Consider the following 25687-nt stretch of genomic DNA (forward strand, 5'->3'; position numbering starts at 1 on the left):
CTCTCCATATTTTAATTTGTTATGTTGAGCAAAAAACATGCGTATGCCTGCCAGCCCCAAAACGTTATCCCACATTAAGAGGGTTTGTTGTCTTCCTTGTCGGTTGGCCCCAAAGGCAGTGCTGCCGAGTCATGGCCTTCGAAATTCAAGGCTTCAAGAAACCCTCGCTACAAGGATCCAGTCTGCTGGAGGGAGCCCCCGACCATTTGCCCTGGGAATCTGGGATGTTGCACAACATGCTGAGCATATGAAGCAAGCTGTACTATATTAACTCAGACCAGCATCTGCCGCAGCATCTTCTACCCTGAGTAGTGATGACTCAGGAAGGTCTCAGGCAGAGGTCTATCCAGTGGGACTGGTAGGGTACAAGGCTGGGAGCCCACCAGTAGGTGGCGCCATAGCAAATGACGGTATCCACATCCAGGGAAGTACAGGGGTCCCTTGGTTCTCAAACGCCTTGGTACTCAAACAACTTGGAACCCAAACACTGCAAATTCGGAAGTAAGTGTTCTGGTTTGCGTACTTTTTTCCGGAAGCCGAACACACTCCGTTTGAGTGTTACCAGGGGCGTACCCGGGATCAAAACGGGGTGGGGGGCAGGAAGAGAGGGGAAGAGAGAGGGAAGGAAGGAGGGAGGCAGGGAGGGAAGAGAGAGAAGGAAGGAAGGAAGGAAGGAAGGAAGGAAGGAAGGAAGGAAGGAAGGAAGGAAGGAAGGAAGGAAGGAGAGCGAGAGAAGGGAGGGAGGGAGGGAGAAAAAGGAAGAAAGAAAGAGGGGGGAAGGAAGGATGGAGCTCCCGTCCGCCGCCCCCTCCCCAGCTCAGGCTGCTTCTCCCCCCCCCCAACGTTCCTGTCGCTAGCTTCAGCCACGGAGGGGGCGGAAACAGCCCGATTTCTATAACCTGCAGCAACTTTTCCCCTTCAGTTTTCGGAGGGGGAAAGTGCGGGTTATGGTCCGTAAAATATGGTAATTTTTTTTTTGCTTCAAGTGGGGGGCAGCTGCCCCCCCGCCCCTCGCTGGGTACGCCCATGAGTGTTACACTTTTGACTTGAGTGCCACACTTCCATTTTGACTGTTACGCTGAGGTCTCTCTGTTTTTGCTATTTATTTTGCGTTTTTGTTTTTGTAGCTCTTTTTGTTTTGTGTTTGTGTTTGTGTGGAACCCAGTTCAGCTACTGATGGATTGATTGTGTGACTGCAGTTCATTGTTTATTGCTTTCATTTTATGGATCAATGGTCTCCTTAGATAGTAAAATTCGTGTTAAATTGCTCCTTTAGAGGTTGTTTTTAAGAGTCTGGAATGGATTAATCCATTTTTGCATCACTTTCCAGGAAAGCGCACCTTGGTTTTGGAATGCTTTGGTTTTGGAATGGACTTCAGGAACGGATTAAGTTTGAGAACCAAGGTACCACTGTAATGGCACCGCTCTGCCAAACCCTATCTGGGGTCCTGTGGGCACCACAGTTTAAGAAGGGCATTGACAAGCTGAAACGTGGGCAGAGGAGGGTGACCAAAGTGACCAAGGCTCTGGAAGCCAAGATACAAACTAAAGAAGAAAAGCAAGAAAAACTGATGGAATATGCTGAAATGGCAAAGATAACTGCAAAACTTAGAGACAAGTATAATTGTTGTTGCTGTTGTTTAGACGTTTAGTCATGTCCGATTCTTCGTGACCCCATGGACCAGAGCACGCCAGGCACTCCTGTCTTCCACTGCCTCCCGCAGTTTGGTCAGACTCATGTTCGTAGCTTCGAGAACACTGTCCAACCATCTCGTCCTCTGTCATCCCCTTCTCCCTGTGCCCTCCATCTTTCCCAACATCAGGGTCTTTTCTAGGGAGTCTTCTCTTCTCATGAAGTGGCCAAAGTATTGGAGCCTCAGCTTCAGGATCTATCCTTCCAGTGAGCACTCGGGGCTGATTTCCTTCAGAATGGATAGGTTTGATCTTCTTGCAGTCCATGGGACTCTCAAGAGTCTCCTGCAGCACCATAATTCAAAAGCACCAATTCTTCGGTGATCAGCCTACTTCATGGTCCAGCTCTCACTTTCATACATCACAGTTCTAGTTACAGGTAGGTAGCTGTGTTGGTCTGCGTCGAAACAAAATAAAAAAATTCCTTCAGTAGCACCTTAAAGACCAACTACGTTTTTAGCTCATACCAAAATAAAAACTTAGTTGGTCTTTAAGGTGCTACGGAAGGAATTTTTTTATTTTGTTCCATACATCACGACTGGGGAAACCATAGCTTGAACTATACGGGACAAGTATAATAGAGATTTTTTAAAAGACTGGGAACCATTTATGTTGTGCCTACAGAAAAACTGTAAAGATGTGGACTCACTAGCAGGGTTTGAGTAAACATTTACAATTAACAACATAGAAATTAAGATGTAAAAATGGGAAAATAACGAAGTACAAGAGGAAATATGAAAATAAGTAGGGCATAAAAATGTTAAGAATATAATAATATTTAAGTTAAAGACTGCATATTAAGGTAAAATAAAACAAGCAGGGGAAGCAAATACTCAAAGAACCAGAAAAGGAAGTTGAGGGAAGAGGCGGTTAGGAATTTATATCTTGTTTTGTTTTTGAGATGATTTTGAATGTGTTTGATAAAATATGTAAAACTCAATTAAAAATATTTAAACAAAAACAAATAAAACAAGTGTCTGGAAGCCAAGATGGGCTGGAATAGATGACTCTTGAGGACTCTTGCAACTCTACAATTCTGTAGTACTATGAGTTCAGGATTCAACAGAGGCATCGCCCCAGAACCTGTCTCCAGTGCTAAGGCATTATTATTATTATTATTATTATTATTATTATTATTATTTATTATTTATACCCCACCCATCTGGCTGGGTTTCCCCTGCCACTCTGGGCAGCTTCCAACAAATACCAAAATACATTAAAATATCACAGATTAAAAACTTCCCTATACAGGGCTGCCTTTAGGTGTTTTCTAAATGTTAGGTAGTTGTTTATCTCCTTGACCTCCGATGGAAGGGCGTTCCACAGGTGCCACTACCGAGAAGGCCCTCTGCCTGGTTCCCTGTAGCTTTGCTTCTCGCAGGGAGGGAACCGACAGAAGGCCCTCGGCGCTGGATCTCAGTGTCCGGGCTGAACAATGGGGGGGGGGGAGAGACGATCCTTCAGGTATATAGGACCGAGGCCGTTTAGGGCTTTAAAGGTCAGCACCAACACTTTGAATTCTGCTCTTTGAATTGTGTTTGGAAACTTACTGGGAGGCATGTAATGCAGTAACAAAGATGGCAGCACATCTGAGCATGAGCAAAGTGCACGAACAGAATTGAGCGAAGGAGCTTGTGAGGCAGAAAATGTGTCAGCCTGGGACACCACCAGCAGCTCTTGCTTGCCGAAGTTAAAGCCCTCAAATGCCCCAGGACTAACTAGCCAGAAACTTGTGCAGAACAGGCACTTTTTTTCCTGCAGAGTACCTGTTTTATTAAGAGCAACTGACAGGCCTATTATTCCCATCTCCCCGAGCTTCCTAATCAGACATGCTTTATACAGGATTATTTGGGTCTCATGGAGCCAGTCTCTGTTTCTCTCTCCCTCCACCCCCCCACCCGACCCCCAATGCACCACATTTCCCAGACAACCCATCTCATTTTGCTGCTGTGCCTTGCTTTGGACGCTGGGTTATTAATCCCACTCACGGCCTCCTCTCCCAGAGGCCAACTTGGTGCAGCTGCTGATATTAAATTGGGAGGGAGGGAGGGCAAGGGGAAGAGAGGGGAGATCTCTTTAGAACTTAGCAATTATTTCCCTGGCTAGGAGAAGGGAGGGGAGGAGGAGGCTGGGAGGCAGAAAGGAGGGAGGTGTCCCAGGGCTGATGGGAGTTGTAGTATGTATTTATATATTTTATTGCATTTCTCAAAGGAGCACAAGGTGGTGGCACACAGTCCTCTCCCTGCCCATTTGAGCTTCACAACAACCCTGTGAGGTAGGTTCGGCTGACTGGCCCAAGGTGAGCTTTATGGGTGAGTGGGGATTCAGAACCTGGTGTCTCCTGGGTCTCTAGTCCAGCGCTCTAACCACTATGCCACACTGTTAGTGAACGGCAAAGGCTGCTTTTATGTGCCGCTTTTATCTGCCACTTTTTCTTTATCTGCCGCTTTTATCTGCCGCTTTTTCTTCTCTGTAAACTTCCACACTCCCCAGGGCGGCAGCTTCTGTTTCTGGGTGGTGGAGGGGGCGGGGAAGGAGCAATTTCCTGTTAAACAGCACAGGTCAAAGCAGCGCTGGAGGTCAGCAATTGGCAGCTTTAGACAAAATGCATTCACCCCTGGCCCAATCGCCTTGCAGTTACCATCACTTCACTGTGCATAATGCTGTGGAATCTTTTTTTCCCCCAATGCAAAAATTAGACGAAACTTTATTTGCAACTTTGAGTAGGAGTGCGTCCATATGCAAACTCTCCTCCACTTCCTGTTCCTTGAGATGATGGCAGGAAAAATTCATTAACACAGAGAGACAAGACGAAGGATGCTGGTGTATGGTCCCCAGATCTGAATAGCAGGGCGGATAAGAACCTAAGCCCATTTAGTCCAGCATTCTAGTCCATCACAGTCTCCTGTGGGAGGAAATCCCTCAGTTTAGCTATCCACTGCGTGAAGAAATCCTATCGTTTATCTGTCCTGGATATATAGAATTTGGCTTCTTTTCGATAAGAGAGCTTGATAATTTATTATTATTTTCTGCTTTGTTTTCAGAAATGCATGCAGAGCATATTGGAAGCAAAGAAGCATTCTTACAGGAGATTTCCCAGGGAGCAATATATTGAAACACCCCCCATCCAGTTCCTGCTAACTTTCTGGCCAGAACTTCTCTGCTCAGCTTCTCCCAGGCAGCTCAAATGCAAATTGCCTTCCTCTCATCTGGAGAAGCAATCTGCGCTGGGGATCTCATTTCAAGCAATAGAGAGCGGTCCCCAGCTATTAGGAGACCGGCTCTCCTGTCATTAGTTCCCAGTACTTCTTCACACAGAGCATAGTTAAACTATGGAACTCACTGCCACAGGAGGCAGTGTTGGTTGGTCATGAACTTGGATGGCTTTCATGGAGGAGGAGAAAAATTCACGGAGGGGGGCGGCTATTGATGGCTACTAGGTAGAATGGCTCTGCTCTGCCTCCACAGTCAGAGGCAACAATGCTTCTGAATTCTGGCTGCAGGAAATCACAGGAGGGCTGCTCTTGGGCTCAGATCCTGCTTTCTGGTTTCCCGCAGCCACAGTGATAAGAGGATGCTAGACTAGGTGGGCCGTTGGTCTAATCCAGCAGGCTCTTTTTGTTTTCTTATGAGCTCCCACCCCAGAGATCCTTTTTATGATTAAGGAATATTCTGCAAGCGAAGCCTGCTTCCCTTCTGAGCTGAGCTAAGCCGATCCCTGGTTCTGGTGAATATTCCCAGGTAGGGGGAGACAGAAGACAGGCCTCCATAGTGGTGCTTACGAGAGCACTCAGCATTTTGCAATTTCTGCATCCCCACGTGACACTGCCGTTAGGGAGTTGCAGGTTTCAATGCCCAAATAAAATCGGATGCTTCAGATAGGACCCACTGTGTTTATGCTAGCAAGCTTCTGAGCTACACAGAACCACCACCCTCTTTCCCGTTTTTGTGCCACATACAGGTTTCGGCCAGGAGGTGCTGGGGGGGGTGGGGAGAGGGAGAGGATCTATTAATATATTTGCTGAGGCAGCTGGCCAGGCTTAATCCCTGGCATGAAGTGCTGACTCCCCCAAACCTACCCCAAAACTGGGTTACTGCCATGGCTGAGTTCCTTCAAATTGGGAAGAAAAGCAGGAGGGAGGGCAGGGGAGGCCTCATCCTGCATTCCTGGAAGGAGATGCTGGGGAAACTATGCTGCTTATAAATCTGTTGCCCTAGAGGGCAGGGAGAGGACACCTCAGATCTCAGGGCTGAAAGTTAGAATCATAGAATTGTAGAGTTGGAAAGTTGTTGAGCTTTCTTTCTTTCTTTTTTTAAAGGAAACCACCAAATTTTTGAGCTTTTGGGGGGAGACCTCCACCGAAAATTGTGATTTTAAGCCATGGGTAGGCAAACTAAGGCCCGGGGGCCGGATCTGGCCCAGTCGCCTTCTAAATCTGGCCCGCAGACGGTCTGGGAATCAGCGTGTTTTTACATGAGTAGAATGTCTCCTTTTATTTAAAATGCATCTCTGGGTTATTTGTGGGGCATAGGAATTCATTCTCCCCCCAATATATATATAATCCGGCCCCCCACAAGGTCTGAGGGACAGTGGACTGCCCCCCTACTGAAAAGGTTTGCTGACCCCTGTTTTAAGCTGTTTCCGCTGCTTTTCCCATCGCATTGACATACATCTGGGTTTCTACTGACTTTTTGCCAATTTGGCAAAATCCCTTCCTGATGCCATTTTTACACAGAAAACCAAGACATGTCAGGAATGGCAAGCCTAGCCTAGGTGAATTTTTGCATAGAAAGAGCCAGTGTAGTGTAATGGTTCAAGTGTTGGACTAGGGCCTGGGAGAGGCCAGAGTTCAAATCCCACCACTGGACCATGAAACTCACCGGAGGTGACCTTGAGGGTTAGTCACTGCTTCTCAGCCGAAGAGGGTCCTTGTGGCGATTAAATGAGGAGAACCATGCATGCTACCTTGAGCGCCTTGGAGGAAAAGGGGGGATATTTCAATGGCTGCAGGTTCTTGTGCTCATGTTCTGCTCAAAGGTCTCTCTATCTGGTTGGCTGCTGTGAGGCCAGGATGCTGATCCATCCATCTATAAGAACATCTTATTCATGTTCTTATGTAAGTTAAACTGTTCCTAATGTTCTTAATGCTAGCACATTTGCAAAGCTAAGCAGGGTATGGTATCAAGTTGGATGGGAGGCAGTTTGTTGAGATTCTTGCATTGCAGGAGGTTGGACTAGATGACCCTAGAGGTCCCTTCAATTCTATTATTCTAACGTTCGTTTCAGTAACCCGCTCTGGGACCTTAGGGAGAAGAAATGCAGCAACCATCCTGTCCTGGGTGCCAATGATGGGTGCATGTGAACGTGCAAGCTCACGTGCAACCTGGGTGGGGTTTCTGCTGCGCCTTTAAGAGCCGGCGGGGCGGGGCGCCCGATGCCTGGTCCGGAGCCCAGAAGCCGCCCTGCTTGTTCTCCGGCGCAAGCCAGAAGGAGGCGCTCCCCGAAGGCGCGGCTGCTGGCGCCGGGCAGCCTGGGCCAGGGAGCCCGCGCCAGGTCTTGCAGGCTGCCGGCTCCGGCGCTCTTCATCTGCCCTCGGCGGGGCCATCCTGCCGGCGCGCTGCCTGCATCCCTGCATCCCTCTCTCCATCCCCCGCATCTGGTACCCATCGCCTGGCAACCTGCATCCTCCATCCTCTGCTGATGCTCCGCTCTTGCCCCGCCGACCTCGAGCCCTAGAACCGCCGGGCTTTTTCCTCTTCCCTCCTCGGGGGCTTTTTTCACATGCAACACCCGGCTGAGGGGCTCGCCGCTGTATCCCCCCCTCCAAGCTGTGATGCCCACGGTGGGCGTGGGCCACCCATCCCCCAGCGGAGCTGTCTCCCTGCCCAGCAGCACCCAAGCTGCCCTCTTTGGCTTCTAGAGAGATCTGCAAGGGCGATAGAGGCGCGGCGCGGCGCTGTGGGGTGGCAGAAGACAGGAGAGCCCCCCGGGGGACGCGCACCCCGTGCAACATTAACTCTTTGTCCGCCGCCGCGGAGGGATTGCAGACGGAAGAGATGGTGGTCGCCGCTGGTTGATTTTATTATACATGAAACATGCACGTATAACTTCTCTGCTATCTATCCGGGTCTGCTAACCTAACCAGATAAAGGTGTTTTCTGGGGTCTCCTGGATGGCCGCTGCCTTTGCGAAGAGAAATCTCTGGGCATTTTTGCAAGCTCCACGCCCTGGTGGAGAGAGACAGAGAGATCCCCTCCCCCACCCCCACCTCCCTCATTGGAGACCAGCTGAAGGAAAGCAGAAGGATCTCCTCTGTCGGATGGCTCTCAGCGCTTGAGGATCGCTTCCGAAAGGAGAAGCTAGGAAGATCCTGCAGGAAGGAGATGAGCTTTCCTCTTTGTTCTGGACAGCATCATTTCAGGATGTGAAGCGGCGGGCACCTTTCCTGGCTCAGCAGCGGCGGCGGCGGCGGCGAGAAGACCGCTGGCTGGGGACCTCCATCCATCCCATCTTCTGCACCGAGAGCTTGGCAGAGGGAGCGAGGCTGGCGTGGTGGTGGGCTTTGAACTCCCCTCTCCCCGCTCTGTAGCTCTACAGATCTTATTTCATTGCTGGGAATTTTGGCCAACCGGGGTGCCAATGGGCACGCTGCCTGGCATCCCTTGCGGTGCAGTCCTCTCCTCCGAACGGGCACATCGGTTTCCCCGATGGGAGCCGGGCTGCCAGTTCTAGAGACTTGGAGGAACAGGTATGGATGGTGGAGCAGCTACCCTAGGAACCGGCCGCCGTGGGGAGTGAACCCCCCCCGCCTATGGGTCCCTGGAGCTGCAGAGCAAGGTACGTTGCTGGGCTGCTGTCGGGGGGCTTCTTGACACCCTGAGCTCTGGAGATTTGGGGCGCAAGGCGACTTGTCTGGGATCCCGAGGGAGCTGGGTGGAGTATTGGCTCTGGAGACATGGTTGTAAAAAAATAAAAATAAAATATATTTGTAGCATGCTCTGCCTTGTGGGTCTTACAAAACCTTGCCCAAATAGAAATCTATGTTGCTAAAGAGCTCTCAGTTGCACCCATCGGCTAGAAACATTTTTTGGGGGGTGGATTTGTTTTTTGTTTTGTTTTGTTTTTTGAGGAGTTGGAGGAAGAATCAGGATTTTAACCAGATAAAGGTGGTTTTCTGAGCATGTGCAGAGTGCATTTGCTTTGCCACTGAGTTCCTGTACCCACTGAGGCCTCGCCCGACTTTGTCCATTTTTAAAAAAAATCTGGAAGGTGAGGAAGAAGAAATAGAGCATATGCAGAGTGCCTTTCCCCATCACTGCTCAGTAATCCTTGCAAGGGGCATGGGAAGGGATGGTTAAGTCCTATACCAGCTCATCCCTTGCTGTTGCCTTGGTTTTCTTTTTGCAATCCACCCCCCTTCCTGCCCTGTTCATTAAAACAGAATTATTCTAATATACTTCTCTTTCATGCTGGGTGTGTTTGTGTGTCACACACTAAGGAGACGGATCAGTGGAGATTAAAATAAAATAAGACACATATAAGAACTCTCCAAGTGGCCATCAAACCCTTGGCTCCCAACGATGATACTGCTATCGATTACTATGGGGTGTTATTTGCATGCCCAAGTGCTTTACAGCGACTGTCTTCTTAACAAAGAGGAGTGATTAAGATGCTTTAGAGATCCCCCCCCCACGCAGTAAAATGGGGTTTTTAATTATTGAACTCCTGGGTTTTGTTGTGAGATCATTCCTTCAAAGCCCTTTGAGCGAGGAGATGGGAGCACACAGTGATTCATAATAATATGATCTCCCCTTTTCGTGGCTGCCTCGCCCAGCGTGCGCTCACAGAGAGAAGTTGCTTTACCCCCTTTTAAAACAAGCGAGAGGTAACATTGCTTCCTCCGGACTGTGAAATTGCACTGCCCCCCCCCCCGTGGAGCGCCCCCCTCCGAGAGGTGAACCCCCAAAACCCTTGCAGTGTGGGAGTGACGTGTGTGTGTGTGTTTGCGCCTTGCCCTTCTTGGCACCCCGAAATTCGCTGCCCACTCTTGCCGGAGTTGCTAGGAGAGCTGAGCCAATGAGCAAGATTAAGGAAATTTACGAGATTTCAGGAGGGTGCTGTCTCTATCTGTGTGATATAAGGTGTGGCAAGGGTCTGAAAGGGTTCCCCCCCCTGTTCCTGAGCCCAGGTTTCCATCTTTCAGCTTCCTTTGGATGGCTCCAACCCTATTTCTCCCACAAGTACTGAAAAAAAACCAGCCATTTGGGACCTGGTGATTTTTGCGTTGTTGTTGTTGTTGTTGTTGTTGTTATTTACCCACTCTTCATCCTAAAGTGTCAGGATGAGTTGCAACGATAAAACGCAATATTTAAAACAGTTTAAAACAGTGGGGTGTAGTGGTTAGCGTGTTGGAATAGGAGCTGGGAGACCAGGGTTCAAATTTCCCACTAGGACATGAGGGGCTGTGACCTTGGCGGTGGGGGGGCGGGGTGGTCACTGCCTCTCAGCTGACCCTCCTGCACAGGGTTGTTAAATAAAGAGGAGGACCATATATTACATCACCTTGAATTCATGGGAGGAATAGGATATAAATGCAACCAACAAATAAACAATAATAAACTGCAATCACAAAAATCAGGTGGGTCCTAAAAATATACACCCCAAGGGTTAAAAGCCAGGGCGAAGGGGCTTGCAATTTCCAACCCCTACCCCAAATTTCCTACAAACAGAGGGCAAGAATCTTGGGCTGTAAGTATTTTGGGGATGTATGTTGTTGAGCAGCTAGTTTAAGGCAGACTGGTGCCATCCAGATGTTCTGGCCTACAACTCCTATAAACTGCTGAGAGTTGTAGTGCACAACATCTGGAGGGTGCCAGGTTGGCAAATGATGGGTTAAGGGAAGAGGCTGCCTGGTTCTTTCCTCTGACAGGGGCAAGGGGGGGTATACGGCAGCGTTTCCCAAACTTGGGTTCTCCAGCTGTTTGGGGACTACAATTCCCATCACCCCTGACCACTGTGCTTCCTAGCTAGGGATGATGGGGGTTGTAGTCCAAAAACAGCCAGAGACCCAATATGAGAAGCACTTGTATAGGGACACAATCCAAACATCTTCGTTCTGGGCTGCAGCACACCACAAGTTGGGAATCTGAGATATCCAGCAGCGATCCTCTCCAGATGTTGTGGGCTCCCGTCAATCACCCTGATAATTAGCCACAGGCTGATGGGAATTGTAGTCCAGAATACCCGAAGGGCCCTAGGTTGGCTACCAATGGAGTGGATGGGGAATATCCATTTGTTTCTCTTTCCTTTTCTTTCTCAAGTCTCTAGTCCTCAAGAAAGGCGGAAAGAAGTTTAGGGGTCTCCACTGAGTACGGACTTGGAGCTTTTTTCGCAGAACATGTAAACTTTCCCCAAAGTGTTTGTGTGTCCCCCTCCCCCCGCATTTTGACTCTGCACCAGAAATAGTCCTTCTGCAAGAGGCAGGCAGAAACATTCAAGTGGTAAAGGGGTGGGACATTTCGAACCCTTCCCCGACCCTCTTTTTTGGGGTGTGTGTTTGCTTCTCCTGCCCCCCTGCCCCCCACCTTGTCCCATGCCCTTGTTTCGCTTGCTAATGTGAGCTAAATAAATTCTGCAACAAACAAACAAACAAGCCCAAAGCTTTTCAATATTAATACATCATGTAAATTAATGCTGTTCTGCATAAATTAGTTGGAGCGGAGCGAATCTGGACTTTCTCTGAGCAGAAATCCGAGTATAGCATATGCATTATAGATCCAGAAACCCTCAAGTTGTTTTCCTCAGTGGAGCTTTGAACAAGCTCTGTGCCTCATTTTGCACAACAGACCCAAAGAGAGAGTCGTGCTTTATTCCCCCCTGCCTTGTGGTTTGGCTTACTTGCTCAACTTATCTCATCAACGAAAAGACAAAAATGCACAGAGAATACAAAATTCTTTATTGCAGCAGAATAAATATCATATATTTATTCAAGCATCCTGTTAACAGGCCACATTTTACGCAAGGTGTTCCAGCATGAGCCAAACCAGCTTTCTTTTGCATGAGGTCTTCATCAGTTGCTTAATGCAACATTAGAAAGCACAGCAAAACCTGTAAAAATAAAATAAAAATAAATGAAGGGCACATTAAGGTCAGCACTTCTAAAGTTATCAGCCAACCGTACATCAAAAGTGGCAAACTAAATATTCACCAACAGGCCTTGACATCTGGCGCATAAAATTTTAAAGGAGGCAGGCAAAACGATTTGCTTCAAATCTACGTTTTCAACAGCTGCCCTGGATAGATAAACTGACAATTGTCAGTAATAACCAATTAAATCCGCATCTACTCTCTGAAGTCCCAAAAGAGTTTTGGGGAGAGAGGGAGGTTGGATTAGATAGGGCACGGTGAACTTTTGTCCCTCTGGGTGTTGCCGAACTACAACTCCCATGGCGATTGGCCGTGTATGCTGGGGCTGATGGCAATTGTAGTTCAGAGATTCCCTGTTTAGGGAAGTTTTTAATATTTGATCTTTTATTCTGTTTTTAATCTGTAGGGAGCTGCCCAGAGTGGCTGGGGAAATCCAGCCAGATGGGATTATTATTATTATTATTATTATTATTCTGACTAAACATTAGAAGTTACTTTCTGAGAGCAAGAGTCATTTGAGGGGGGAACAGATCCCTTAGGAAGTTGGTGTAGTCTCTTTCATTGGAGGCTGGGTGGCCGCTTTCCAGGGATGCATTAGCTGTGATTCCTGCATTGCAGGGGTGGACTAGATGACCCCCGGAGGTCCCTTCCACCTCTTCAATTATATGATTAAATTAGAACAAACGAGTAATGAAGGCGGGACATGGCACAAGGGAATCGGGACTAATGCTCAATAAACAGGTCATCTGAAGGAGCCCCTGCTCCAAATGTTCCAGCCAAACGACCTCTGCATTGCAGGGGGTTGGGCTAGGTGACCTTTGCGTGTACCCCCCCCCCAAGTCTAGAATTCTAGGATTGATCAGATGGCCTTTAATCCCTCACAGCTCCCAAATAGGAGGAGGAGGAGGAGGCCTAAAGTGCAAAAAAAGCAAGGAGGGGTGTGCCCTAATTCTGAAATTAATTGTGTGTCATCCCCCCTTCAGCTGCACTCATCTAGCTTTTGCCCACAAGCCTCGAGTCATCAGAACAGGCCGTCTGTAGCTCGAGGCATTGCTCATAATGATGCCTGTTGGCTCTGAAATTAATGCCAGCAGGTGGGGGTGCGGGTGGGGGAAAGGGCAGGCATCCAGCCTCCAAAATGAAGTGCTTGGATCCTTAGCAAAAGCAACTTGCTACCAGGGGAGGCGGAGGAGGAGAGCAGTGGGCCTTAATGCCATTTGACTCAGCTCTCTCCCTCCATGATGAGCCCCAGCCTTGGCCTGGCTCAATGGGGTGCCCACGACGTGGGTTGGCGTTTGGTCCCAGATGCGCCAAGCACTATATTTATAGGGCTTGCCCCCTGCCTGCCCACCCACCCAAGCAGATGTTGGATCTGGCCATGGTGACGCATGCCTGAGTTACCTCCTGGTTGGGCTACTACAACACACTCAGGGGTGGGGGGTGGTCTGTCTTTGAAATGTGTTCAGGAGATCCGGCTCCTCCAGAAAGTGGCAGCCAGACCTCCGAATGGGATCAGTTACAGGGGGCATGAAGAAATGGAGGCAGTGAGAGATTTTACTTTCTTGGGCTCCATGATCACGGCAGATGGTGACAGCAGTCACGAAATTAAAAGACGCCTGCTTCTTGGGAGGAGAGCGATGACAAACCTAGACAGCATCTTAAAAAGCAGAGACATCACCTTGCCGACAAAGGTCCGTCTAGTGAAAGCTATGGTTTTCCCAGTAGTGATGTATGGAAGTGAGAGCTGGTCGCCGAAGAATGGATGCTTTTGAATTATGGTGCTGGAGGAGACTCTTGAGAGTCCCATGGACTGCAAGAAGATCAAACCTATCCATTCTGAAGGAAATCAGCCCCGAGTGCTCACTGGAAGGACAGATCCTGAAGCTGAGGCTCCAATACTTTGGCCACCTCATGAGAAGACTCCCTGGAAAAGACCCTGATGTTTGGAAAGATGGAGGGTACTATGAGAAGGGGACGACAGAGGACAAGATGGTTGGACAGTGTTCTCGAAGCTACCGTACCAACATGAGTCTGACCAAACTGCGGGAGGCCATTAGCTACCCCTCCCAGTTTGGTGTCACCTGCAAATTTGATGAGCATCCCCTCAATTCCTTCATCCAAGTCATTTATAAAGACGTTGAACAACAACAGGCCCAGGACAGAACCCTGTGGCACCCCACTTGTCACTTTTTTGCAGGATGACAAGAAACCCTTTGGGTTTGCTTAGTCAACCAGCTACAAAACAGTTACCTCATTCACCCCACATTTTACCATCTTCCTCATGGGGGACTTTGTCAAAAGCCTTACTGAAATCAAGACACACTACATCCACAGCATTTCCCTGATCCACCAAGCTTGTAACTATCAAAAAAAGAAAATAAACGAGATTTGTCTGGCATGACTTGTTTTTGATAAAAACCCATGCTGGGTCTTAATAATCACAGCTCCTTTCTTAAATGTTCACAGACTAACTGTTTAATTATCCATTCTAGGACTTTTCCTGGTATCTACACCAAGGTAACCAGTCAGTAGTTTACCTGGGTCTCCTTTTCCCCCCTTTCTGAAGATGGGGACAACATTTACTTGCCTCCAGTCTGCAGGGACCTCACATATTCCCCAAGAATTCTCAAATATTATACACAGAGGCTCCAAGATTATATCCGCAACCTCCTTTATTACCCTTGGGAGCAGCTCAGGCCCTGGTGATTTGAATTCACTTAAAGTAGCTTGGTAGTAAAAAATAGCATGGAGAAAGTCTTTCTTAAGACAGGAACAAGTAGCCACCCAATGAAGCTGAATTCTGGAAGATTCGAGCCCGATAAAGGGGAATCCTCCACACAGCTGAATTGTGGAACTTGCTCCCTCAGGAGGCAGCAATTGCCACCTACCTAGATGGCTTTAAAAGGGAATTAGACAAATTCTTCGGCGATCAGCCTTCTTTATGGTCCAGCTCTCACTTCCATATATCACGACTGGGAAAACCATAGCTTGAACTATACGGACCATTGTTGGCAAGGTGATGTCTCTGCTTTTTAATAGGTTATGACCTATAAAGCCCTCTACAGTATATGAATTGGGCCCAGAATACCTGAAATATCACCTCTCCCTATATGAACCTGTCTGGGTGCTAACATCCCTAGGTGAGTCCCTTCTCTCGACATCAGAGATACAGCAGGTGGTGCCACGAAAGAGAGAGGAGCCTTTTCTGTGGCTGCTCCTAGGTTGTGGCATTCCCTCCCAAGAGAGGTTAGCTTGGCTCCCTCCTTGTTATCCTTCCTCTGGCAGGCTCATAGCTGCCAAGTTCTCCCTTTTTTTAAGGGAAATTCCCTCATGCTGAATAGGCTTCCTCGCGAGAAAAGGGAAAACTTGGCAGCTATGGGAAGACTCTGTCCTTAGGGAAGGGCTGTAGCTTAGTGGGTAGAATATCTGCCTTGCAAGCAGAGCGTCCCAGGTTCACCAGGTTCAAACCCTGCTGGCATCTCCCACCTGAAACCCTGGAGAGCCACTGCTGCCAGTCAGAGTAGACAATATTGAGTTAGATGGGTCAGTGGTCTGACTCAGTTTAAGGCAGATTCCTATGTTCCTATAATTTTCTTATTTGGACAGACCTTTGAAAAGAAAGTGCAGACGATGCAGTCAAGGCAAACTGGGTTTTAATTGCTGCTTCTGAATGTGTTTGTATGCATACATACATACACACACAAATAATTTCATTTGTACACTGCCTTTCCACAGTTCAAACCATGCTCAAGGCGGCTTGCAAGATGAAAAGGATACATAACTATGACCTGAAAGTTGTCATAAACAATAAATAAAACAGTGAAAAATACACTGAAGAATTACCAAATAACATGATCTAAAATAAAGATACAAAAAATCAATATCAAACAACAGCAAAATAATAATATTAATATTAATAATAATAATAATAATAATAATAATAATAATAATAATATACCACCCTATACCCGCATGGCTCAGGGCGGTTACACCACAAAACACATAATCAGAATAAAAACAAAAATAAACGAAAAACACCCCCCTTCCTCAACACATTTCAAAGGGGCATCGGATGTCAATCAGCCAAAGGCCTGGTTAAAGTGTAACATCTAAAGGTGTATAATGAAGGTGCCAGCTGAACCTCCCTGGGGAGAGCATTCCACAAACGGGGAGTCACTGCAGAAAATAAGAACAACAACTCATGACAAATCCTGCAAAAAACACCCCAGCTGTTCAGTAGCCTTAGCCTTTGTAGCTGGAGTCAGTCTGGGCCCAGCCCTCCCAGGCCAGGTGGGAAAGGTCTGCAGGACAGGGAGGCAGATATTTTACCTATTTTTGTTTTCCTGGAAGCCACCTTGAACCTCAGCTTGGGAGAAAGGTTGGGTATTAATAATACTAATAGTCAGAATAATAATGGCTGCTGCAGTTGGGGTTTGGATTGTCACCCGTCATGTAGTCTTTTGCTGTGATTCCTGCATTGCAGGGGGTTGGACTGGATGACATTTGGGGTTCCCTTTGAACTCTACAATTCTGTGGTTCTGTTCTATCTCAGGGCTGTCTCTTCTATCCCTAGCAGCTGCCTTGCACCACCTGGAACTTGCGAAAGAGCAAAGGGTCCTGGCCAGGGTGCGGTCTCAGGGTGACTGTTGCCCCTTTTGCCGTTGGAGGTGGGGAGTGACTGTGCTTCCAACCCTCCCCCCCAAATCCACTCTAGAAGCGACTCCTAATAATGGTTTGCATGCACGGATGCGGCAAATGGGCTTGCAAAATTGCTGCGCCTTGCAAAAACCCCAAGGGCCATCTACTCCAACCCCGCTGCAATGCAGTGTTGTTGACGGTGAACTCATGTCCTCCCTGGGTTTTTATTCTGTGAAAAGGAGCTACCCTCCCCCAGAAATCTAGCTCCTCCAGGAGGAGCCATTCTGTGGACACAAAAGAAGGTGGAAAATAATTGGCCTGTTTTCAAAGCTTGTGTTACTGCATGAAAATACAAGCCGGTGTGCCACCCATAGTGTGAAACCTCAACAGTGTTATCTCAGGTTCGGGCTGTGCTGGGACAGAGAGCTCGAGGCAAAATCCAACCTCTCTGCCTTTTCCTTCCACTTAAGTTTCTAGTCCTTATGAACCGTGATGAAAACACTCTCTCTTAACTCCTTAGCCTCTGCAAAATTTCATGCCGGATTTTGATGGGAATGTGTGTGTGTCAGGGCCGGATTGAGGTTTGATGAGAGGCCCTAAGCTCCTGAAGGTAATGGGGCCCTTTATATGTCCAGCTGTCCTCTGTCAACAACAAATTGTCGCTGTTTTTTGTGTTGAATATATGCTATATGGTAATTTATGGACCTAATTGGTATATAAAGCCATTTGCACATAACAAAATAGGAGCCTACACAACACAAAACACTGTTGCTGTATGTAGGTTTTATTTTATTTGTTTTTTATCTTATATTTTGGAAATGTACATCCAGTTTTTTTTCCCTTACATTTTTTTGGGGGCCCCCAAGAGAGTGGGGCCCTGATCTACAGCTTGCTTAGCTTATACGTAAATCCGGCACTGGTGTGTGTTAGAGAAAGACACACCGAGTCTTTGTACAAAAAAGGTCATACAAATAGCCACTCACAGACTTTCTTTTTTTGGACATCGGCCAGAACCAAGAAGTATACTTGAACCCTGGTTTAAGATCTCCTGATATTCTTCCCCCAGACTGCTTGGCGGTTTTCCCAGAGTTGAAATCTCCACTTTTTTTTTTTAATGTGACCATAATTATTCTTTTCCCCAGTGGTCTTGAATTCCATCATTTTAGAAAACGTTTGCGTGTGTAGGTTGGAGCAAATCTACTTAACAAAGGGAAAAATCTGCCTCTTTGCTTGAACTTCTATTGAACTTTTTTGATTCCCAGGCCGTCAGCGAAAGCAAAATAGCTCCTAATTATGCTCTTCATTTATTAATTAGCTGGTGATGGCTGGAGGTAGCTTGCCATCCACCCCCGGATTTTAATTCCTTACCTCGTTGCTCTTAATTGTAACAAACTATGCGGAAGAGCAGCACCAAAGTAATTTTCCCTTCTGGAAGCATCACTCTCCGCTTTGGAGACTCGAGGGAGATGGGCAGGTCATGTCTGGACCAGATGAGATTGCGGCTTTGACCTCCGCACCCTTTGTGCCCCTTATTTTAACAGAGTCAGCTTTGCAGATTGGAGCAAGGAGCGCAGCTGCAAAGAGCAGACTTAGATGAGACAGGGACAGCTCAGAGGTGCTCCATCTCAATTGTCTTTCTTTTCCTGGGCGGGCGGGGGGGGGGGAGAGAGAGAGAGAGAGCTCAGTGTTCAGCCAGGAGCCTAAGCCAAGGCTTATTTCGACTCCCATAATTATTGTTTTGTTTCAGGCGAGAAGGAACTACAGCAGGCACCCCCCAAACTCGGCCCTCCGGATGTTTCGTGACTACAACTCCCATCATCCCTGACCACTGGTCCTGTTAGCTAGGGATCATGGGAGTTGTAGTCCCAAAACATCTGGAGGGCTGAGTTTTTTTGGGGGGTGCCTGAATTACAGAATCATAGAATTGTAGGGTTGGAAGTGTGTTTGTGCATGGAGGTTATGGTCATTTTTGCAAAAGCTCTTTGCACATGCTCAGAGGCTCCCACATATTACAAAGCCAGGGCAGAGACCCTGGGTTTTCATGCCTCGCCAGCTATTAAATCTATAGGCAGCTTTAGGCAAGCAATCCATTTTTTTTATTTTCTTCGCTTTCCCGCCCACCCAAAGTGGCATGAGGACCTCAAGGCCGACCTACCCTGCAGGGTTGTTGTTGTTAGTCTTGCTGATATAATGTCTTCGCGAAGCGGATTGAGCAAGTGAGAACGCTGCTTATCGACATAACACATTGGGGAGCAGCCTCTAATCAATAGGCTGTCATTTCCAGCGAAGACAGATGTTAATTTGCTAGGCTTTAATTCCCTCCTAATTTTTTCTTCATTACTCTAATATGGTGGGCGGGGAGCGGCGGCTTTCGAGTGGGTGTTTTGTGTGGGATTGCTGGATCAGGCCAAGGGTCCATCTTCTAGTCATAGAATCATGGAGTTGGAAGGGACCCCCCCATCTAGCCCCCCATGCAATGCGGGAATTCTAGTGCTGCAGAAATCTGCATAGTTGACGCAGGAATCATAGTCCAGCAGCCTATTCTTACAGTGACCACCGAGATGCCCCAATGTGAAGTCTGAAAGCAGGATTCGAACACAAGAGCTCTCTCCCCGTAGTTTCCAGCAACTGGCTTTCAGAAGCATTGCTGCCCTCAACTCTGGATCCTGGCTAGTAGCCATTGATAGCCCTCCATGAATTTGTCTAATCCCTTTCTAAAGCTGTGCAAATTGGTGGCCATCACTGCCTCCTGCGGGAGGGAGTTCCACAGTTTAACTGCACGAAAAAGGGCTTTCTTTTCTCCGTCCTGAATCTTTCAATGATCCTGGGCACCTCAGGGTAGGCTTGCATTCCTCCGTAAACATATCTTGTGCATGCAAGTTCCCAATATCCTTGACATCAAAATTCCAGCCTGTATTCACCCTTTTAAAATCTAGATTTGCTCCATTCTGGGGGAAACCGAAATGCTGCTCTCTCTCCACACAGCCCCCCCGCTACATCTGGAAGCCCCCATGGAATAACGAAAGAGGCTATTTAAAAACAAAATAGGTTTTTTGTTTCGAAAGGATATTGCTTTCTCAGTCAACACTTCTCATTAGCTATTGAGCTTTGGTAATGCGCCAAAATATGAAATATTGGGTGATTGTGCGGAAGAATCTCGATATGAATCTGCTGGAAATTATTTAATCGGATGACAGCCTTTATTGCTGGGGCGGCTTCATCCGTTCTGGAGTTCAGTCCTTTGGCTGTTTCAGGTTCAGGGGCTAAAAAGCCCAGATTGATGCCATTTTGGGCTGCATGATCTGCCTTGTGGGAGCAGGATGCCAGCCGCTGGCTGCTCCCAGCAGCCTCTGGGTGGCATTTTCCCCATCTCCGCAGGCCATCTCCAGTGTTTCCTTTGCCCCTCTGGGGAGCTAGTCCTCATTAAATATGTCACGTCAGATAGCAGTGGCGCCAAAAGGAGATGCTTGTGTCATTGATATCTGCAAGGATTTCAATGCACAGCCTCCCCCAAGCACTAAGGAGGGTTTGCCGAGCTTATGCCTGCCAGCGCTCTCACAAAAAATCCTGTGCCTTACTCCCAGATATTGCAGTTATTTTCTGGTGAGGTTCTCTGCATGTGCCCTTGCGATATTGGTTGGGGAATTCAGAAACTTGAGAATCTCTTATTCTCCTTCTTTTTTTTAAAGATCCATCTGGATAGCTCAGTTGGTTAGAGCGTGCAGATGATAACGCCAAGGTCACAGGTTCGATTCCCATAAGGAACAGCTGCATATTCCTGCTGTTGCAGGGGGTTGGGCTAGATGATCCGCACGGTTCCCTTCCAACTCTCCAGTTCTATGATTCTAGTCCTTACGATTGCCAAAATAAGCTTGGGACCAGTCTCAAAAAGCTGGCCAAGGGGACTAACAGGAATTCCAGCAGGTTAGCGGTTTGCCCACCTTGAGACGAATAAATTGTGAAAAAATAGGCAAGATGATGTAAATTCAATTAATCTGCATAAGACGTGTCTGCTGGATCAGGCCAAAGGGGGCCTGTCTAGTCCAGCACCTTGCTTTCACAGGGACCAACTAGATGCCTTGGGGGGAAACACAGCAAGTAAGATTCAGAAGCGTCGCTCCCTCCATCAGTGAGAACAGAGGATAAATTTTGATAGCTCTCCATAAATGCGTCAAATCCCCTTTTTAAGAGGTCCAAGCTGTTGGCCATCCCTGGCTCCTGTGGGAGGGAGTTCCACAGTTTAACTACATGCTGTGTAAAGAATTCCTTCCTCCCTTCAGCGTCATTGCATCATTGGATCCAGATTTTCTGGGGCTTGTGCAGAGTCAGTGTGGTTCACCTGCTGGGTCCTCCTAGGCCAGGCTCTCGGTGCGGCTGTGCAATTCTTCTTGGACCGCATGTGCGAGTGACGGCGGCCTTGGCATGCGAGCGCCTGTGTCTTTTGTTCCAGATGCTGTCACGTGGCTCCCTGCCCTCTTTTCCTTCCTTCTGCATCCTTGTGGTGCGTTGCGTCGCCAGTGGTGATGGCGAAGGCTGGCAGCGGAGGGAGACCAAGGCAGGAAGGGGGAGGCCTCTTCACGAAGAGAGCTGGTGACTCAGCCCCTGCCGTGGTGGTGGTGGTGGGGGGGGGAGAAATGAGGGTGCCTCTCACTGTTGGGCATCACGTGCCAACAGGCAGATTCAAGCCTCCCCCTCCTTTCTGCGAAAAACCTTGGCCTTTTGCCCTCGTTGCCGGTAACAAAAGCGAGATTGATACCTGCAGCAGCTCTCATTCTTCTGTTGTCACTAATGCTTTCATGCCCTCCTCCTCAGTCTAAACCAGGAGTTTTGGGTGCCACCATCCCCTCGGTTCCACAAGCTTACCCCCAGTGCCCCCGACCCTATAAAAATCATTATTTAGACCAGCAGTTTGCATGACTCACCAAGGAAGATAACAACACGACAAAATTCAAAGCGGTAACAATCAATCAGGCGTGTGTTCAAAATCCAATTGAAACTAGCTTCCTTGATTCAGCAAAACTGATGAGCTTGATCCAGTGATGCCAGCTTTTCAGACTCTTGATAGTTGTTTACGCCTCTGGCACCCCCCTACTGCACCCCGACTCTTGATGCCCCGCTAGGGAATCGCGCCCCTGCAAGGGAATGCTCCCGTCCCCTTGGGAAACCACTGTTGTAAATGGTGACTGTAGGCTGCTAGGAGCCAGAGACTTCTTTTGGTTTGCTCAGATCAGATGTGGATTTCGGGGAGCGTGACTGGTTTGCCTTCACCGGGTGCCAAATCCAGAGGGAGCTGCAGGAGCCGCCCAGACCCCTCAAATCTCCCAATTTATTCAGGACATCACCGACGGGCAGAACCTGCCCTGGCTTCTGTTCCCGGTCCCAAACGTCCCAATTTTGCTTCCCTACGCTGGTTGCGCCAGAGCGAGGGACCAAAAGATGGGAGGCATCGCAGGTTGGGCATCGCACTGGCTGCTGCTGAAATTTCAATGCCCAAAGTCTGCCACTGCCCAGATCCTGAGATTTCAGGGCCCAAACCTGAGACCCAGGGGCAGCCCCTGGTGATGTCATGAGGACCCCCCCCCACTGGTGATGCAGATTAATTGGGAGAGGGTAGCAGAGAAGGGCAGACCCTCGGAGAGTCTAGGCTGTAATTTGCAGCTAGCTGCCACTGAGCTAAAGCTTGCAAGCTGTGTGGAATCATCCTTTCATGTATATATATTTGCTCATCCGGAAATTCAAGCGCTCCGAGTCAGACCTGGAAGTTTGGCAACCTTATTGGTGCATCGAGTGTGCACTTCCTTCCTTCTGTAGAAAATGTCTCCCGCGTTGGAGACCTGCTCTCCGGAGTAGCCATAGTTTTTCGGAGATCTGGGAGTATGTTTCGAAATGGGCGTAATTTTTCATCGTAGGCTAGGCTACCGAAAAATGCCGTCTCAAAGTGATAATCGCTAGATGGTACATGACACCCGAGAATCTCCACATGATTCATATGAATTTTGACGATGGATGCCGGGGCTACGAATGTGAATCAATCTTGCTCTTATCGACTCGTGCAAAGACGGCATCTGTGCATTTCGAGAGAACTAATATTGTCTGGGACCGTTGCCACCTGACTCTTGTTACGCAAAATATTGGAGAGAGCCTAGCATCCCTGCTGGGCCGGAAAACCTGTATCTCCCATCCACCTTAGTCAATGTGGTCCGGGAGGATGGGAATTGTAATCTGGGGGTGGTGGTGAGGGCCGTAAAGCACCTGGCTTGCATGCAAAAGGTCCTAGGTTCAACCCCAGTAGAGCCGTCTTTCCCATTGGGCTTAGTGGTGCGTTGCACCAGGGCGCCAGCCTCTCAGGGTCGCCCCAGTGAGTGGGGGAGCTGCACGGCTTTGCCGGCGGCCTCCCCTTTCCCTGCACACCTGCCAGCTGCACCCCGTCAACCATATGGCTGGTAGGCGTGCAGCTTGCCTCCCAAGCCTCCGTGGGAGGAGAGCAATCCCTGCAGAGGCTTGGGAAAAAGGTTGACAACTCTGGGAAATTGGGGGGGGGGCTCGTTGGAGGGATCTTTGCACCATGGCGCCAGACACCTCCAGGCAGAGTTGGGAGAGACCCCTGCTTGCAACCAGCTGCTGCCAGTCAGTGTAGACAGTACTGAGTGAGATGAACCAGTGGTCTTCCTCGGTGTAAGGCTGGTTCCTGTCCAGGGGGCCAGTGGCTGCCCATCCTTGGAGAATGCCATTATGGCAAATTTGTACAGGCTGCATAAGAGTTGAAGAGGCTTGAAAGAAGCATGATGAAGTAAGAGAGAGAGAGAGGTGCAGTGGTTAGAGTGCTCTTGGGAGAGACCAGGATGCAGAGGAGCGGTGGGAGAGGTGGGGAACCCCCAGGGGAAGAAGGCTCAGAGCCAGGGGATTGGTGGTGGGATGACGGTGAAGGGGGTCAGAGGGAGAAGAGGGGGCAGGAGGCAGGGGCGTAGCCAGGATCAAAATTAGGGGGGCAAGGGGTGGGGGAAAGGGGCGGGAGGGGCCACAGCGGAAATGTGGGCGGGGCTACGTGGCCTGCGCCTCCCAGGTCTTCGGAGGAGGCGGCTCCAGGCTCGCGCCGGGAGCGGGAGCCTGGGGCTGCCACACTGCTGCGCCCCTCAGCCTTTGCTTCTAGGGGGGGCAATTGCCCCCTCCTGCCCCCCCTGCCTACGCCCATGGCAGGAGATGTTGGAAGCCAAAGGGACAGCAGGGTTCAAGGAGCAGGAAGAGGCTGAGGGGCCAGGAGACAGAGCTGAGGCATCTCTGCTGAAGAATACAGGGATTCTCCCCCTTCTGCTGTGACTGGCTCCCATCCCTCCTGGTCTCCCAGAACTAGAAGAGGTGTGAAGAGGGCAGAGCCAGACAGACATGGCAAATAGTCTCAGATTGTGAAGGACCCAGAGGAGGAGGAGTCTTAGAGAGCAGTGGGAAGGCAAGGACCTCCAGGCAAAGGCCTACTGGTAAGGGCAGCTGTGACCACTAGGACTGAGCTGTTTAGCTTCTTTGAATAAAGAGTTAACTCCACGGACATCGGGCCTTTTATTGTTTTGTTGCTGAGCCACGCCTGACTCCATCTCCGGACACTAGGGTTCAAATCGCCCCACTCGGCCATGAAGTTTGCCGGGTGACCTTGGGTGCTAGTCACTGCCTCTCAGCCTAGCCTACCTCACAGGGTAGTTGTGGGGATTAAATGAGGAGTGCGGAGAGGGAGGACCATGCCCCCTCCCCTTGAGCTCCTTGGAGGTGAGATCTAAATTTAATAAATAAAAATAAATATGGTTAATTCTTGCTATACTAGAATGGCTTCTTCAAGAGACACCGAGTTCAGAATACGTATTCATGAAAAGTGTGTGTAACCATATAGGTGGTGATCTCAGTCTCAGATACGGTACAGGGAATGGGTAGGGCTTCCAGAGGATTGAGGGGGCGGAACAATCCTTTATTTGTAATTGTATTTTTAAAGAAACTCAAACCAGGCGTAAATAAATAAGGAGAATACAGAGGGACAAGCAGAGCAAGTGTCATCAAGCCTGCAAATGCTGTGAGACATCACCGGGGAGCTGAGTTCGATCTTTAAAAATAAATAAATATTTGGTATTTGGTAATTTGAGATTAATTAAATTGATAATGGGTATTTGCTAGATTCGTGTTTGTTCTCTGAGTGTTTGGTCATGAAATAGTAATCTCGCTGGATGTTTGCTGGCTTGGTGTTTGTTGTTCTGCAATGGCAGATATTTCTTTATGATGCTGTGGCTTGGCATTGGTCTGTTCTGAGAGACTTTCAAGGCCTGCTTAGATGCTGGGAACTGGGTACCAGTTGCTGGAAATAATAATAATAATAATAATAATAATAATAATAATAACAACAACAATAATAAATTTATTTATACCCCACCCACTCTGGGTGGCTCCCAACAGAATACAGTGGTACCTTGCTGGGAATCGCAACTGGGGAGAGCTGCTCTCGCACTCGGGTCTTGCTTGCAGGTTTCCCATAATGGGCATCTGGGTTGGCCCCTGCGAGGACAGGATGCTGGCCCCTTTGGCCTGATCCAGCAGCCAGGCCCTTCCTATGTCCTTAACCACAAGTATTCAGCAGCCACTGTGAGCTTGGGTGTCCTTTAAATTTCCTCGGGGTTATTTATATACCTATTTGCGAAGTCAGAGCCTGTTTCGGATAATCTGTTTTTGTTATCGTGGAAAGAGACAAATGGGTTATCCAATTAAGGCGCAGGACGCGTAGATTTGCAGGGAAATTGCGCTTTGCCAATTTGTGACCAAATCAGATAAAACCCGAAAAGAAAAGAAATGAACTTGAGGAGGTACGTTCAGGCAAGCGGCCTTCTTAGAAACTTCTGGAGCTGCTGGCTGGCAGGGCCCTTGGCTTAAATATCCACTTTCAGCAGCGCAATTGCTCAGTGTGTCTGGCTGTTAACCGGGAGGTTGGTGGTTCTAGTCCACCCAGGGATGGCTGTGGGCAGGAATCTGGCATTGCAGGGGGGTTGGACTAGATGAGCCCTGAGAGTCTCATTCTATGATTCTAATAATATGTTGAAACAGGTTTCTCTTCAGGGCACTGAAACTGACCACTGGCCCTGCCCTTCCCTTCCCCTTCTAGCCACTGGCTCTAGATCAGGGGTCAGCAACCTTTTCCAGCCGTGGGCTGGTTCACCGTCCCTCAGACCATGTGGTGGG

The 25687-nt window shown here is 48.6% G+C and overlaps 1 protein-coding gene across 1 annotated transcript in view; it reads left to right on the forward strand.

Annotated features, from left to right (window-relative positions):
* Window positions 1–7756: 7756 nt before the first annotated feature.
* Window positions 7757–25687, forward strand: part of LOC118086267 (leucine-rich repeat and fibronectin type III domain-containing protein 1-like protein) — a 52664-nt gene continuing 34733 nt past the window's right edge. The window contains exon 1 of the mRNA XM_088672847.1: window positions 7757–8530. Within this exon, the coding sequence (XP_088528973.1) occupies window positions 8401–8530 (130 nt within the window). The 5' untranslated portion in view covers window positions 7757–8400. The remainder of the gene's footprint in view (window positions 8531–25687) is intronic.

This window comes from Zootoca vivipara, chromosome 6, assembly GCF_965207765.1.
Source record: "Zootoca vivipara chromosome 6, rZooViv2.hap1.1, whole genome shotgun sequence".
In the NCBI taxonomy this organism is placed as follows: domain Eukaryota; kingdom Metazoa; phylum Chordata; class Lepidosauria; order Squamata; family Lacertidae; genus Zootoca; species Zootoca vivipara.